This window comes from Antennarius striatus, chromosome 8 (assembly GCF_040054535.1).
Source record: "Antennarius striatus isolate MH-2024 chromosome 8, ASM4005453v1, whole genome shotgun sequence".
Lineage (NCBI taxonomy): Eukaryota > Metazoa > Chordata > Actinopteri > Lophiiformes > Antennariidae > Antennarius > Antennarius striatus.
Window position 1 is genome coordinate 10183796 of NC_090783.1, and position 16934 is coordinate 10200729.

The window sequence follows — 16934 nt, forward strand, 5'->3', positions numbered from 1 at the left end:
CTGATTGGTCTGTCACCACTCCTCCCCCATCTCAGCATTCACCATATGTTGTTCAATTAGAATTTTAACGCAAAATCTACGATAAAACACTCTATTGTCATTTTCTTTCAATCGATCCTCCTCGCCTTGTTGTATACCAATTCGTGGGTTTAGCTTATAAAAAAAAGAATCTTTTTGTTTTTCATTGGACGAGAGGAGGTCATGACCCGAGTGCATATTTAATGATCGGCAGCCTTCAGGTCACTTCGGCTATTTCCGTCGGCATGCTTCCGCTAAATTCCGTCGGCATGCAGAAATAGCAGTGCTAGCGAGCGGCACTAGCAGCAATAGCGGCGCTAGCGAGCGGCGCTAGCGAGCGGCGCTAGCGAGCGGCGCTAGCGAGCAGCGCTAGCGAGCGAGAAAGTATTGAGTTTTAGCCTTTTTTCCGTAAAAATAAGAACGCCACTGTGGCTACACAGTCTAAAAACCTTGTAGCCAATCTGGAATTTACTTCGCCTATGGCGAAGTGGTGAATGGCTAGCGCAAGCCCAGCCTGTTGATGTGAAACGTCTCTATTTTCATATTTAAAGATGGTGTCCGCTCAGCAGCGTGAGGAAGAGCATCCGGTGCAGCGGTGTCAGCTAACTGCACCCTTCAGCCTCTCTCTGGTCCATGTCATCCACCCCCATCCCCTTCCCTATCCACCTCAGATGCGCCATCTTTTCTTCCACTTTCCCTTCTCCACCTCCTGTCAGCTCCGGCCCCTCCCACCCGCGCCGTCAGGACGGCGTGAATCCTTTGGCGAACGTCTGTTGCCTTGCAGAGCTCATCAGTAAAGCTGGAGCTAATTAGAGGAATCACAGAATAATTAGTTTTTTCTTGTCGTTTAATTTCCCACCATCCCTCCTCTCCCACCTCGTCAAAGTTTCCTCGACGGTCGACTGTCACTGATCTCCAGCGACGGTTTACCTCCTGTCATCTTTTTAAACGTCATGCTTTCTCTTGATTTGTCTCTTTCCCGCCTGCGTCTCCTCTCTCTTTTGTCTTTCCTCCTTTCATTGCGCCTGTGCCTCCTCTACATCTGTCTCTTCTCTCCCTGTGGAGTGTTTTCCCACCCACACCTTTTTCTCTATTGAGGTTTGTCTTGCTATTGTAGACTTAAACACATGGTCGAGCTTGTTTTCTCACTCCATACCTTCCTCCCACTCTTCTTCCATCATCCCCACCTGCCCCCCCCCTCTTTCTCTCTATTTACACGTCTATTTTTCCCTCTCGCTCGGCCAGCAGTCCACTCCTTCAGAAATGACTTCCCCTATAAATTTCCTCCTCCTTCCTCCTCTCCTCACCTCCTCAGAGCATCTGTCTGCTCCCGTCCCGCCCTCCCGGTCGAACAGCTTTCCTTCCTACCCTACTTGTGCCATCTCTCCGCCCTCCGTCCTCCCTCTCAACCAATCGTTGATTGGTGTCGTCTGGCGGAAACGATCAGGCGGCGCCTGGAACGGGCTCTGGTCGGAGCCGAGGTAATTGGCTCTTTGTGTTTGTCGCCGTGTGAGAAACGCTGCCTTTACCTGTACAGGTAGAAGTCAAATATTCACAGATGGAGGAGGGATGCTGTTTCTACAATGGGGGGGGGGGCTGTAGAATCAGATGGAAGCCTGATGATGCCAGAAAATACAAAAACAAACATTCCCAGTGAAAATCCTTGTTTCTACAGCTAATGCTGTCACGTTAAGAACACAAGCCATCAGTCGTTTCATTACCGGGGGCAATGGAGAACATCTCCCACCTCACACACGTTTGAAAAATGCCCCCCCCCCCCCCCCCCCCCCGGTGTAAATATTCCTCCACGTTCTGTTCACACACACCATCGCACCATCCTTTTGTTCTTCCTCCCGTCCTTCCTCCCGGCTTTCTGTCCGTCTGTTTTGCTGAGTCGCGTGATCAGGAAAGGTTCCATACATCATCACCCCCCCACACCCCCAGAGACAACGCAATGGAGGAGAGGGGAGGCAGGGAATGTGAGGAGATGGGCTTGGCGATCTTTCCGCCTCACGCACTCCAACACACTCCAGCCTCTGCGCCACTAGCAGCTGTTAGCAGTGACGGATAATTGTTTTCGCTGCGCCTGCTTGTGGTACACCCCTGATTGGACGTCCCATCCTCTTCCGTGTGTGTGTGTGTGTGTGTGTGTGTGTGTGTGTGTGTGTGTGTGTGTGTGTGGCAAACACACACACATCCATGTCTGCTGGATCAGCTGCATCACAGAGAGGCTCTAATAGAACTCTCATTTTCTACTTTTTAAGTCTGTGGCGTCCGACGATGAATAGGTGGAGAGACAAAGAAAGTGAGAGATGAGGAAAGGGTTAGTGATTGATGATGGGGGGTATCACCAAACAAGTGGAGAGAAAGCAACACAGAGAATTTGAAGGAAAACATAGTAATGCACTGAATGTGGGAGGGAGGAATGCAGACAGAGAGAGGGATGAGTAGAATGCAATAATGTGATCAAGCGGCTGAGGAATGAGGTTTTTCTACACTCCAACGCTTTTAGTGCCATTTCTACTTTTTACGGCAGATTTCATCATATTACCAAAGGCCATTTTGGCTCTATTGTGGATAATAGGCTGATGCAGAATTATTGCAGAAGCTGGCTTAGATAATGGTCATTCTCTCCCTTCGCTCCGGCTCCCCTTGCATGAGGGAGGGAGGTGTGAGGCAGAGGAGGTAAAGGAGGAGAGATTAATGGTGTACAGAGATGGGCAGTCAGGGCCAGTGGAGATAGCTGGAGGTGCAGCAGGAGGAGGCATCTAAACGTGTAAGACAAAAGGAAGGAAGGCCGTCCTCTACGTGCTCGGATTGGTGAACGTTTCTAATGCAATAAGCAGATGAGAAAATTGGATTTAAAGATCATTATATCTTTTATCCGGCACAAAAACAACATCCAGAAATCTGCAGATGTTTTCTGGAAAACCTCCAGGATGAAGGGCCGGAGCGGCAGCCGGGAGTCATGTGATCAGATCACCACTGATGTGTTGTTTGTTTTAAATTAAATTAAATTAAATGTCAGAATCCAGGAGTAACATTTTAATTATTATTTGGGCCATTTTTAAGCCAAATTCCTTTTCAAAGAAGAACATTTGAGTAATAATAATAAACTCTGGTTTTTTTGGTTCTGTTGCTTCAGTTGAACTCCTGTCCTGTTGATCAGAAAACAGGTTGTTGTTGTTGTTTTAAACTGGAGGGATTTATTTCCAAATTACCTGTCATTACAAAGATCAAACAATGAATCGAATAAGGCTGAAATCAATGTATGGATCCTATCAGTAGTCATTAGTTGCCTTCATTGATTGGTTAATTGATCAAACATGAAGCATCTGGTGTGGATAATACTGATGGTGGTGCTAAAACAAACCTAGCATGTGTGTTGTCTATACTGTATAGTAACACACACACATACTGTGGTATATAAGCTCACTGCGACTTTATCAGTGGAACGTGGCATAGGATAGAGGTGGGGGTAGTTTGATGGGTGGAGAAATCAAGATGGAGGGAGGATGTAGAGATTAAAAGCGGAAGAGAGTCGGTTGATGTGGACGAGCAGGGAGAGAGGAGAAAAAAGAGCACCTGAAGAGATATAGCGGAAAGAGAAATGGAGAGACCGAGGAGGGATGACAGAGGGATAGAAGGAAGGGGGGAGCCTATCGCCTGGAGACTACGACAAAGAGAGAAAAAGAGTGAAAGGAGAGGGAGAGAGCAAAGAGTGATAGCCTTACAGCAGAACCTAATGGCTTCTCTGGAGAGAAGGGGGGGGGAGAGTGGAGAGGAGGAGAAGGCATAATGAGGGGGCTACGAGATAGATTTAGAGACAGAGATGGAGGGAGAGACAAAGGGAGGTGGAGGTTATATGGCCGTTGGTTAAAGATGGAGTCAAAGAAAAACAGAGGAGAGAGTGAAAAAGAGGGGGAAGGGGTGGGGGGGTTGAAGGAGCAGGACAATGAGGCAGGGATGAATTCAGACATTAAATGAGCAACAGTCAGAATAAAGATGGATGAGCGTGGATGTAGAAAAACAAACGCGAAAAGGAGGAGGAGGGAGGCGCTGCCTCGAGTGAACAAAAAGGAAGGAATAAGAGGAGGATATGGAGTGGAGGGGTGGGCCGAGAACAAGGGAGGACGGGTGGCGAGGGATCAGGATCGGCTGGATGGAGGGAAGGAAAATAAAGGAGGAACTTGAGTAAAATAAAGATGAATGAGCGCGCAGTGCTGAAGGAAATGAACTGAGATGAGGAAGAGGAGGAGGGATGATGGAGTGAGAGGCTGGGAGAGCAAAAAGACACACGGAGAAAGAGGAAGGGAGACGACTGAAGAGGAGACTGTTGAGAGCTGGAGAACGGCTGGATGGATTAAAAGGCAGTTTACTGTCACAACAAGGGGGAGGGAGAGGAGGGAGCGCATCTTCACCTCCTCCAGCAGCCGGGTTTTAGATGGGAATAATTCAGCCCACTGGTTGGACGGCTGGACGTGATGACCTCACACACAATGGTGTGTGTGTGTGTGTGTGTGTGTGTGTGTGTGTGTGTGTGTGTGTGTGTGTGTGTGTGTGTGTTCGTCACTAATGACACACAGTAGTAATAAAGAGAGGGATGGTGGAAGGGAGGAGGGGAACGAAAAGAGCAGTGGGTCGACTGCGTCTCCCAGTCGCCACGACGATGTTTCGTTCTGAGGAGGTAGAGGATCCACCCGCCCCCTCCCTCCCTCCCTCCCTCTCTCTCTCTCTCTCTCCCCTCCACACACACTTCTCTATCTGTTAAACACACGTATCGACATCACTCACTCACTCCACCGGGCACGGCCTGGCTGTCGTCTGCGCACGTGTGTCTTTAAGGTCTCCATGGCGACCGTTTCCAGGGTGATTTCCTACAGCACCTGATCCCTCTCAGGGTGGTACGCTCGCCTACTCGTCACAGTCACCCCCTGGGCCACCAGTGATCTCATCCTCTCACACTTCCTCCTCTTGCTCTTGCTCCTCCTCTTCCTCCTCCTTCTCCTCCCCCTCCTCCTCACATGTCAGCATTAACATGATTTACTCCTGTCTCTTGTCCTTGTGCCGCTTGTCATATCCCACCATGTGCAACCATCCTCCCGCCTTAGCGATAACATTCACAAAGTGGAAGTCTTTGGAACTGGGAGCAAAGTAAACGACAGTAATCGACAACCTGTGAATGCAATGTGATCCATAAATATTGATAATGAATATTACTAATTACAGCTTCATGGATGACTGTATGGTGGCACGGAGGAAGAAAGGCAGCAGGACTTCAGCCGATGGATAGATGAGGGGTGGTACTGGTGGGATTGGAGGAGCAGGTCCACAGCGGATGGGCGGATGAGCGATGAACCGGAGAAAAACTTGTGTGGACATAGAGCACAGAGACTCCAGGGCAGAAGTTGAGTTAGTAGGGTGTGATTGGAGTCTAAGAGAGAGAGGTCAGAGAGGAGGAGGATTGACAGAGAGGGTAAGAGAGAAGAAGGAGGAGAGAGGAGCTCAGTGTGTCTTGATGTTGAGTCTCCAGCAGTGCAGGTCTATAAGAAAAACAACTTAATTTAAAAAAAATTTAAAAATAAATGTTTTAAGTCCAGTCTTAAAGAATGAGAGGGTGTGTCTCCCAAACCGAGGTAGGAAGGTAGTTCCACAACAGGTGGGCTTGATAGCTAAAGACTCATGCCGCTGTCCACTTTAGTAGATGCTAGGAACCACCAGTAGTGGTATGTTGAGATCTAGTGCTCTAGATGGATTATATGGAACTATGGAACAACACAAATGAAACGATTTCATTTAAATGTTAATTTTCAGCAGTGTTCACTAGCTGCAACGTGCTAGCAGCTACACTAGGACACAAAAGGTGCTTTGAGCAAAATGCTAACATGTCCCAGTGACATGGCTAACACAGTGATGTATAACCAGCATTAGCTTGGACAGCTAGCATGCTAATGCTTCATGATTCCACCTGCTAAACACCAGGTGGAAATGGGATTTGCTTTGCAGTCTTTTGGTCATTTGGCAAATTTTAATTTTGCTGAGCCATCAGAGTGACAGTGTGGGCTGAGTCAGCCGGGGGAGACTGAGGTATTGATACTGATCAGATTTTGATAGAATAGTCACTGTGATTTAGATTGTCAAGCTGCAAGATAAACAAACCAGACCCAATATCCTTTGGTTGATGTGTGTGTGTGCGTGCTTGTGTGCGTGTGTGTGTGTGTGTGTGTGTGTGTGTGTGTGTGTGTGTGTGTTGGATTCAGAAGACTCAGAAATAGGCCAGTTAGGGTTTAGAGGAGAGAGATGTTAAGAGATTAAACAGACCTCTATGGGGAAAAAGACTTCACTCCAGCAGTTTAAATATAACTCTCTTCAGAGACAAACTGCGTAAGTGTGTGTGTGTGTGTGTGTGTGTGTGTGTGTGTGTGTGTGTGTGTGTGTGTGTGTGTGTGTGTGTGTGTGTGTGTGTGTGTGTTCTAGGGGGGTGGGGTTTGAGTAAGTGGGTGAATGTGTTCTACACATCTTATGGCTAAGAATCAAACCGCTGGCTTCTTGCTTCCACCTATCCCTGTGTGTGTGTGTGTGCGTGTGCGTGTGCGTGGAGATGATGCATTGCGCGCTGTGGGGACGGCTCTGTGCGATGGGGTCTGGTTCCACCATCTGCTCTGGGTTAGTGTGTGTGTGTCAGTTGTGTCAGAGCATCATGCTTAGCTTTTAGCCGCGCTCGCTAACACACAACACGTGTTTGTTTCTCCTTGTTACTAAAGCTTTATTTCTCAACTTCACATCTGGCGTGGCATGCAGAGCGAAATTGAAAACATGTCTACACACGTCCTGCTCCCCGTCTGATGGCTGCAGACGGGAGGGAATCCTCACACGCTCCATCGGCTGTCATGTTTCACTTGATGGGCGTCGACGTTCACCACGTGTCGACACCAAGTTGTTCACATTTGTGCACGTTTCAGTTTTCAAACTTGAGATATTTTTTAAAAATTACCGTTTCCAGAGGAGATAGAACCAGAATCCCAGTTTAAACCTGACTTTAGGGACGTTTCTGGTTTGTACTAGCATGTCCCGTTAGCTCTACACAAAGGCCCTGTCCCTGGTTTAACCCCTCGTTTAACCCCTCGTTCTCCAGCGCCTCTCGCCATTTGACTTGTCCCCGTAAACATACAGTATGTCTGACAGTTGAAATCTTTATAAAATGGGACGCCCCCCCATCTCATCGTCAGTGGATCAGTGGATCGGTTCTGTTCTGGTTCTGATCAGTTTCTCAGACGGTTCTCCATCAGTCAGGTCTCCCACTCCCACAGCAGGATCCGTTCCTGCTAAGAATCGATCAGATTCCCGGTTTGTTCAGACGTCCTTTGAAGACGTGTAAGAAACCTGTCGCTGCTGCTGTTATCCACTAGTATTGATTAGTTATTACTAGATATTATCAACTAGTGGCAGATCTGACCCCGAATCTCAAGGACACGAGGATCCGGCCTGTGACCTTCAACATACATGCCTCCAACATATTAGACCAAACTCAATCGATCTATTGATTATTCTGACCATTGCTCAAGCATCACACCAGATTATTGTTCACACACAAAGAGACAGTGAGTTTCCTCTTCACTCTCGTCTGAGCATCTAACGATGCCTCATCCTCATCCTCATCGTCACCCCCCACCCCCTTCCTCCTCTCACACCAGTGTGACAGATGTGAACTCCGCACTAGCAGCCGCCGTTAGACTGTTTGTGTGGTTACTCGTTGCCTTTATGTGTTAACTGTATGGCATAGCGTAGAGCTCTGAAGTCTGTGTGTCGCTTTGCTTTTCAGACGCGCTGTAATGTGTTTGTGCGCGTGTGTGTGTGTATGTGTGTGTGTGTGTGTGTGTGTGTGTGTGTGTGTGTGTGTGTGTGTGTGTTATTACAGAGCAGCGAGCGCAGCCTTGATTCTCACTTGTGTGTGGTCACCATGGCAGCAGGTGGCACACAGTGAATACAGTAGACACGTATCACTCCATGTTATACTGGAAGAAGGCACACACACACACACACACACACACACACACATACATTTCCGCTCACTTCACTTGTAATTTAATCACCTGGGCTCTGCATGCCGCCTAACCCAATAAACTTGACAGCCTCTACCGTACACTCACTCACACACAGACACACACACACACACACACACACACACACACACACACACACACACACACACACACAGCCTGTGATGTATTCACCTCTTTCATCTCTGCCTATTTCTTTCCAGCTACAAACCAATCTGCTTGCATCTCTTTTCGTCGTTTCAAACCGCTAACTGTTGAGTCCCAGGAGCCCCCAGCAGGGTGTGGAGCTGGAGTCAAGCCGGTCTGACGGAGGGCATTTGATAGGGGGGGGGGGTCCATTATTATTATCTGAAGAGGTTGGGATAGGAACGGTTTCATTTCAGGGAACATAATCCAAAAAGTGTTGAATATTTCTTCACAAAGCCGAAGCAACGCCTTTTGCTATGTAGGAACCTTTATCATTGTGCTGTTTCGTCACCATGGTTACAAATTGAACTTGGGTAAATTCTGTGAGTGGGAATTGTCTTGTAAGAGGGTTTCTGAGGCAGTAACTCAGAAGCTTTTCTAGATTTTTTTTCTCAAACCTTATGGACACTTCTATGATGAACTTAAACATCTAACAGTGTCCGTCAACACGGCGTCCCTGAGGGAGACTCCTGCTCCTGTTGCTCCCTCTCCTCCCATCCATCTCACCTCCATTAGCCACCATCACCTCCTCCTGGTAAATTCTCACACCAGCGCTCCATTTTTCTTTCCTCCCTTCAGTTCATTTCTCTTTCCTTTCTGCAAAGGAAACCTGTTTTCTGTTCCTTAGCACTGATTTACTGTATTTTAACACCAATTGGACTGAAATGTTAGCATGCTGCTAATGATTTGTACCCTCTCCTCGTTTCCCTCACACGTCTGTCGTGTCTTCTTCAACCTGATGGATCGTACGTGTTGTCATTTCTTCAGTAGTGTCACACAAATCCAACGCTTCCAACCAAGTGTTTAATTCTCAGACATTTTTCCTCTCCTGCCTTTGAAACCTATCTGTGCTCCGTCCCTTCATTCCTTCCTGACAATTGTGGGACTCTGGGCCCCCTGTCTGCAGAGAGAGAGAGGGAGAAAGAGAGAGAGAAAGAGAGGAGAAAGGAGTTTGTTGGTGGGGTGTTTAGAGAAGGGAAGAACAGTGGTGTGTGTGTGAGAGGGGGAGAGGGAGGGATCGTAGATCAGAACCGTCATGATTGAGCCATCTGCTGAGAGGAGGCCAGTGAGACTCACACACACACACACACACACACACACACACACACACACGTATAGATCACCACTGCCACCCACTGGTCATCCTGAGACGGTGTCTCTCTCTCTCACATTGTCCGTCCTGCTACCGTCTGCTTTACCACCCACTGATGAGACGGGCAGATCTGTGCATTGACCAGTGTGTCTGGTGGGCGGGACCGTTTCTGATGGGCGGGGCCAATTCTGGTGGTTCTGTGCTCTCCATCTAAGGTGTATCTCCATCTAAGGCCTCACTAAGAGCAGTGCATCATGGGGCAGTGACATGTTCCAGACATGTTGCACCGCTGTCATCCTGCTTTGGCGTTTCCATACCTGCCCTGTGGCTAAACGTGATTGGCTGCACTCGATTCCTCAGTGTGGCTGCAGAGTCCTTGCATTTTCATGGTGGTTTCGTCCCGTCCCCCCGTACCCCCCCCCCTTCCCCGTCTCTGACTGTCAGCCCTCCTGAACGGCGTCCACCCCCGTTCAGCCGTCTAACCTTTAATAGATTCATAAAGGCTTCGCTCCCATTGGCCACAACGGGCCGTTTCATCTATTAGAGATTAGCATACGGATGAGTGGAGGAAGAAGTGGTCTTTATATGCTAATGTGGAGGTGATGTGTGCAGTGAGGACCAAGCAATGCTCCGCCAGGGGGGGGGGTTCAGGTCCGCTCCGTGAGCCAGTCCGTGAAGTAGCCCTGGTTTTCCACTCATTCAGACGGTGAGCTAATAGCTGCTATAAAATGTATTCCTGCTGCACCCAACGTCAGTGTGTGTTATTCATAAAGAGGTGTAACGCTAAACCTCAGCTTCGCTAAGCTATGACAAACATTATAAAAGCTTGTCCAGTATTTGAGGAAATATGCTAGCTTGAAACGAGGATCCGAATATCACTGGTAAATATGAAGCAAGTGAAAAGTTGCATTGGACCATACGAAGGTGAAAGTATGGAATATGGAGATCTGGTCTCAGGTGATGTATCCATCCACCAACACGCAATAAAGAACGAGATCTGGTCTCACTGATGTTGTATCCATCCACCAACACGTGGTGGTGTCCTGAAGCATGGTACCTTGGATTTTGCTGGTTTGTCGAACAGAAGTATGGACAGTGCAGCGGCTTGTTTCTCAAATAGCTCATATCTTGAGGTTCTGCTGTTCATCAAATTTTGTGACTTGAGAAGTTATCGATCAGCTGCTCCAAAGAGCCATCTGACCCCCCTCTTTCTCTTCCTCTCCCTTCCTCCCGTGCAGGAGCAAGGAGTGGTGGGAATGTCACGACCGCCGGGTGCCATCCCGCCTCCTCACCATGCTGGTGGCGTGGCCTCTGGGGTGGGGCCCAACCAGGGGTCGGGTCCTCCTCCAGGCTACGTGGGCAGCCAGCAGCAAGCAGCCATGATGAAACAGATGATGGCGATGGAGCAGGAGAAGCGCGTCCAGATGCACATGATGGAGCAGCAGAAGCAGCATCTGTTCCGGGAGCAGCGGCAGCAGCAGCAGCTCCTGGCTGAACAGGTGAGGTCATCGGTCAGTCCAGATTCCTCTGCCCTACCTTCAACTGACGTGCGTGTGTGTGTGTGTGTGCGTGCGTGCGTGCGTGTGTGTGTGTGTGTGCGCGTGTGTGTGTGTGCGCGTGTGTGTGTGTTGTTAAATCCTTATCATCCTCTCCTCTTCCTCAGTGTTGTCTGGTTACATGTATAATTACCCTCAACCAGCCCCCTCTTCACTGCTTTCCTTTCATCACTGCTGTGTGTTTGTGTGTGTTTTTTGTGTGTGTGTGTGTGTGTTTTTTTGTGTGTGTGTGTGTGTGTGTGTGTGTGTGTGTGTGTGTGTGTGTGTGTGTGTGTGTGTGTGTGTGTGTGTGTGTGTGTGTGTTTTGCCACATGGCGCCTGCTGTGATAATGTGATGTTTTCTTTTCATTTCTCTCTCTGTGAGGGAATCAAGTGTTAAAGAGTTCTGAACTCTGAAGTCGCCGCCCACTGTTGGTTTTAATTGGATCTGCAGAAACATAGCAGACACACGACTCGAAGTGTGTGAGGAACACACATCCTGTTGTGGGTTTTAACGGCATCTTAATTAGTTTTATACACTTTTTTTGTGCTGCAAAGGTTCAAACTTCGCATCGTTTCCTGTAACTGAAGAACAACCAGCACCTAACGGAACCGGGACCGGTTCCTGATTTAACACTGTTTGCTAATAATAATCTGTTTCTAATCTATGAAACATGTCTCTATTCTACTGATCACCTGTTGATTATCTGTGTGGGCGGGGCCGATCGTGTGACGCTGTGTTTTATATAGTGGATCCAGACTGGAGTGTTTTTTTATCTGTTATTAGCACATGTTTATTTTTTCTTATGAAGAAAAACAACACATCTCTAATCTGTGCGTGTGTGTGTGTGTGTGTGTGTCTGTGTCTGTGTCTGTGTCTGTGTCTGTGTCTGTGTGTGTGTGTGTGTAGCTCCAACAACAGCAGCACCTCCCCAGACAGATGGGCCAGGGCCAGAGGAATCCGTACCCCCAAGTCAGTCAGTACCAAGGTGAGCCTGGCCTCGTGTGCTCGATGTATGTGTTTGATCTGTGTGTTCAGTGTGTGCACACACACCAGAACCCAACACCCAAGAGATGTTGTAGCAAACACGAGTTCTGACCCAGAATCCTCGGCAGCGTATTGATGAACATATCAGTGTAATACAAAGTCGGCCTACTCGATCCGCTAGCATGTTGTTGATGAAGGAATGCCAAGACATTTATTATATTTGTGTGTTCACACTCTGCAGCGTTCAGAACCAGAACCACACACACACACACACACACACACACACACACACACTAATGCATGTTTGCAAACAGCAGCAGTGCCTGAACGTCACCCTGAACCCAGCGTTCATCTTCTGTCTGTCTGTCAGATGCATCAGTCGGTGCTCAGCCTCTCTCTGCAAAAAAAAAATATATATATATAGAATATTCCTGATCTGCCTGTTACCACGGCAACTTGTCTGTCCTGGTTCCCCCCAGAGTTCTGGTGGAGTCAGAGAGATGGATGAGAGGAGAGGAACGAAAGAGGGGGAGACGGGGGAGAGGCTGGTAACAAGCATGTGGGGGGGAGGTAGGTAGGACAGGTTGGGAAGGGGGGGTTGAAAGATGGAGAAATATGCGGGAGGTGGGGGGGCTGTCTGCAGGTCTAGGAGATAACTTGGAGGCCTTGAAAAACAGAACCGTAGACCCGGATGCAGCGGCTGGGGTATGATCAGAACACAAATTGAGGCGTGTTCCTAGCGGGGGCGTTGTCTTGCGTGATGTCACTTCCAGTCTGCTCACCGCCGACTTCCTTCCCAGTCTGGAGTGTGTGAGCGTCTCCTCTGACTCATCGGTTCCAGTTCCACTCAGATCTTTGAGGAGAGGGATTAGTGGAACGATGTTCCGGTGGCTTTATTAAAGGATCTGATTTCCACAGGAGCAAACCTCCTGTGTTCCCCCACCACCGGGTCTCAGGGGGGAAGGTGCTGAAGGGGGGGGGGGTGGAGCTGTTTCTGAATCTCGTGTTCCTGTGTCTTTGTTTCCTCTTATTCTTCTCCAACGAGGTTTTGTGTGTTCTCTGGTTTCCAGGTCCTCCTCAGGATCTGGCGTCCAGGAACCAGGCTCTCCAGAGCATCCGAGCCGCCCGCCTCCTGCAGCAGCAGAACCCGCCCCAGATGGTCCCGATGAGCTCCGTTCCAGGCCAGGGGGGCTCGGTGGGACCGCAGACCGACATGGGCTTACCCTACAGCGGCCAGGGATCTACCCAGGGGTCCCTGTACGGGCTCAACCCCCCCATGAGCCAGATGATCCACCAGCAGCAGCACCAGAGCCAAAGCGTTCAAGCCTCCATGGGTCTTCCACCACAGCACAACCCCGCTGGGGGGCCGCCTCGGCAGGCAGGCGCAGGTCCCGGAGTCGGAGGTATGCCCGGAGGCCCTGGAGGTGGGGCTGGCGGGTACGGAGGACAGGGGATGTTAATGAACTCCATGACCCAGCAGCCCCTCAAAGGCCCCCCCAACGTCAAAGCCCAAACACAGAGACTGCAAAGCATGCTGGGAGCAGGAGGCGGAGGAGGGATGGCAACGGGTGGGTGGCCGCAGCAACAAGGACAAAGTCTGCAGGCCATGGGTGGGGGGGTCGGGAGGACTACAGGGGGTGGAGGGGGTGAGATGGTGGGGTTCAGCTCGGCCCAGGGGTACGGGATGCAGCCGGGTCAGCCCCCCCGCATGGCCAAGCAACATTTTCAGGGCCCCAGCCAGGGAATGAGCCAGGGGATGGACCCTAGGGTGGGCAACCCAGCAGCCGCTATGGGGGGCCCGATGATGGGCCCCCACATGGGCAGTCAGCCCAGGACCAATCAGCCCCGGCCCATGGTCATGAGCCAGGGGATGAACCAGGGGGTGATGGCCCAGGGGATGACTGGGATGGGGGGCTTCGGGCCGGGCTCGGGGGGCCCCGGCCTAGGGGCCGGGACAGGAGGAGGCGGGCCCTACGGATCAGGGGGAGTCGGGGTTGGTGGTCAGCTTCCGGGCTACCAGAGGACAGTGAATCAGGACATGACATCCTACGGTTATGGGGGCGGGCCCTCGGGGGGAGGAGCTTTTGGATTGGGCGAAGGCTCAGGGGGAGAGCTGGACTCAAGTGACGGTTGGATGGAGGAGTTTTTCCCGAGCCAATAGCCAACGAGGAAGCTGGAGACGAGTTTTTAAACGTGGAAACGCGAGAAAGTAAAGCGAAGAAAAGCGGACATGATGGCAACCGGCATGTTTTTATTTTGTTAAACGTGAGCAAGATTATAAATGAGTTCCTGTTTTATTGGTGCGTGCGTGCGTGCGTGCGTGCGTGTGTGTGTGTGTGTGTGTGTGTGTGTGTGTGTGTGTGTGTGTGTGTGTGAGAGAGTGACCATGATGTCTTGTGCATATTAATGAAAAACCAATCTAGAGATTAAGAGGCGTGTTCTATTTGTTTCCCCTGTTCCCCCCACGGAATGAGTTTTTCTCGTGATTCTGGTGTGTTTGAAAGCGAGCGCTGCTCGTACGGCGCCGCTTGGAGCCCGAGCTGTAACGGGGGCCGATTGAACACCGCAGCCTGATGAAGGAGAAGGAAGACTTGTTCTCAAGACAGCAATTTATTTGTGTTTGTGTGTTTGTGCCACCCAGCTCAGCGCCTCAGATCCGTGGAGTAGAAAGCACTCTCAGCGCCCCCATTTCCTCTCTAAGATTTGCAACCCCCCCCCCCATATACATCCACCACACACAAATCTCCACCGTGCTCTCTCTCTGTCTTTGTTCTCCTCACTTGATCTCTCTCTCATCCACTCTTCCTCCCCCCCAGTCTTTCCCACCCTCCCTCCTGAGACTCATTTCTTCCTTTCAAAACTCCTTTCTCTGCTTAAATTGTGAACATTACGACATAACAAATGGTGGTGACACACACAACTGCACTCTGCCCTCTAGTGCTTCTGCTAAGTAACCAACCTAGGTGGAGGGGATGTTTTTACAGGGGGTGGGTGGGGGGAATCATTCCCTGAGAGGCTGAGGGTACATGTAGAGGAAGACAAAGACAGGAGAAACGAATAGGCAGCTAAAGCAAGCAGTCAGATCGAAATCACACACACACACACACACATACGTTTATGCAAACCAACAGAAGACAGACAAGCCTGAGCCTGAGAAGACGAGTGGATGAGTGAGGGGCAGCTAACGGAGCTGATTCGACACCAGACGTCTCTCTGTGTGGCACAAACCACATCACACCGACCCAAACCGTGGCTGAGCACTGAATGTATTCAAGCACCACAAGTGACTTCTTTCCAGGAAAAAAAAAAAAAAAAAAGCTCATCCAGATTGTTCTGTTTTTCTTCTGTTTGACCTCTAACGATTCTGATTATGTCCATTAAAAGTAAAAAAAAAACAAAAATCTAATCAGATTTCTTTTAGTTTGTGTCGTCCCACCGCAGCCTTCGCTTCCACGCCGTTCAGCTCGCAGTCCAGCTTTAAACCGTGTTTCCTCGCTCCAACGTGGAACGTGACTGTGGAATACTGTAACACTACTGTGAAGAAACGAGTGGGGGGGGGGCACTGCTGAGGTTCCACTTGGTTTTGAATGCGGTTAGCATTTGAGCAGTGAAATCGGCCTCTCCTGTCTGAGGATGTGGTAGGCATCGCTGCTGGCCTCCATCGAGCTGTATTAGCTCCGGTTGCCATTGGCAACGCCTCACCGCTCCGGTGTTTGGTTGGAAATATGAAAGGAAGCGTGTTTGTGCGTTACCGTGTTTGTAGCTCGTCAGAAGCAACATTTGAAGGATGATGCTGTAATCAAACCAAAAAGCCTTCTCTGTTCACTCCTCTCCATCAGCTGTTCATGGTCGTCAGTATCGTGTAATCGAACCCTTTAAATACCAACTTCATCCACCACGCCATCGCCCTGAGGTTCCCTACTTTAATCCCCCTGCCGTCTTATTGTTTGGGGACTGCAGGTCAGCGGAAGACTGATTTTTCGGGTCGTAGCAACATTTTTAAACCCAGAACCATCAGACAGACGTCAGCGTCTGGGACTTGAGCCTCCATTGGGTCGAGCGCTCGTCGCCTCGGTGGGGGGAAAGGGTCATACTTCCAAGCTCCAGTCCTCCAGAGTGTCGCACCAGCGAGAAGGAGAAGGAAGACTCAACGGTTTTTCTCTGGGGGCAGGAAGGTGGGCGAACGCGTCTGAGTCAGTGTTAGGGTCGCAGCCCGTTGTGACCTTTTTTTCTTTAGTTCTCTTGCATAAGGGTTCATGAAACTGTTGGAATCCCTTCAGGAAGAGAAAAGGAACCTTCCTCCAAATATCATTATGTTCCGGGACCAAGTCTGTACACAACATTTTAACAAAACTTGTCGTTGATGTTCTATGTTTTATTTTTGTTCCTCTGTTGTTGTTTTCTTACTGGTGCTGACATATATGTGATAATGAGAAAAGTATATAAAGATATTGGCTATTTGTAAATATGTTTTTACAGTTTAAATACATCAGATAATACAGTCTCTACTCTGTAAATAATTTACTGTTCGTTGGAAAATAGAGAAGTATTTTTATTTGAAGTTTTTTGGTTTCACGTTTAACCCATCTGAGCTATGCCATTGCACTTCAGAAATGTCTTACTACTAATTTGTATCGTAAACCTCTCCTTTTGGATTTTATTTCATTGGGTTTTTTTTCTAGTTTGGATTTGACTCTGTTCTTAAGCAGTGCTTATTTCTTTTTATCCTGTACAGAATTCTGAAATGTTAACAAAAGAGAATTACAAAGGACTTTTTTGTTTTTCAAAAAGATACAACAATAAAGAGAGAATGTTCTCGCTGATCATATTACATGAAAGTTTTTCATTCCCTGGATTCATTTGGAATCATCCAGCTTTTCAGTCCAATTCAAATTCAATTCAAAAAACTTTATTAGTGCCCAAGGGGCAGTTGAAATCACACAAAGCAGCATAGGTGTAAAACATACAGTGTAAACATAAACATAAACTTAAATAATAAATGATAACAAATATAAATACAATGTTTATGTTAAATAATAATTCAAAACCTAGTT

At 48.9% G+C, this 16934-nt stretch overlaps 1 protein-coding gene across 1 annotated transcript in view; it reads left to right on the forward strand.

Annotated features, from left to right (window-relative positions):
- The window catches only part of maml3 (mastermind-like transcriptional coactivator 3), an 89677-nt gene extending 72974 nt beyond the window's left edge, over positions 1 to 16703 (forward strand). The window contains exons 4-6 of the mRNA XM_068320786.1: positions 10596 to 10856; positions 11803 to 11881; positions 12951 to 16703. Of these exons, the coding sequence (XP_068176887.1) occupies positions 10596 to 10856; positions 11803 to 11881; positions 12951 to 14041 (1431 nt within the window). The 3' untranslated portion in view covers positions 14042 to 16703. The remainder of the gene's footprint in view (positions 1 to 10595; positions 10857 to 11802; positions 11882 to 12950) is intronic.
- Positions 16704 to 16934: the final 231 nt, after the last annotated feature.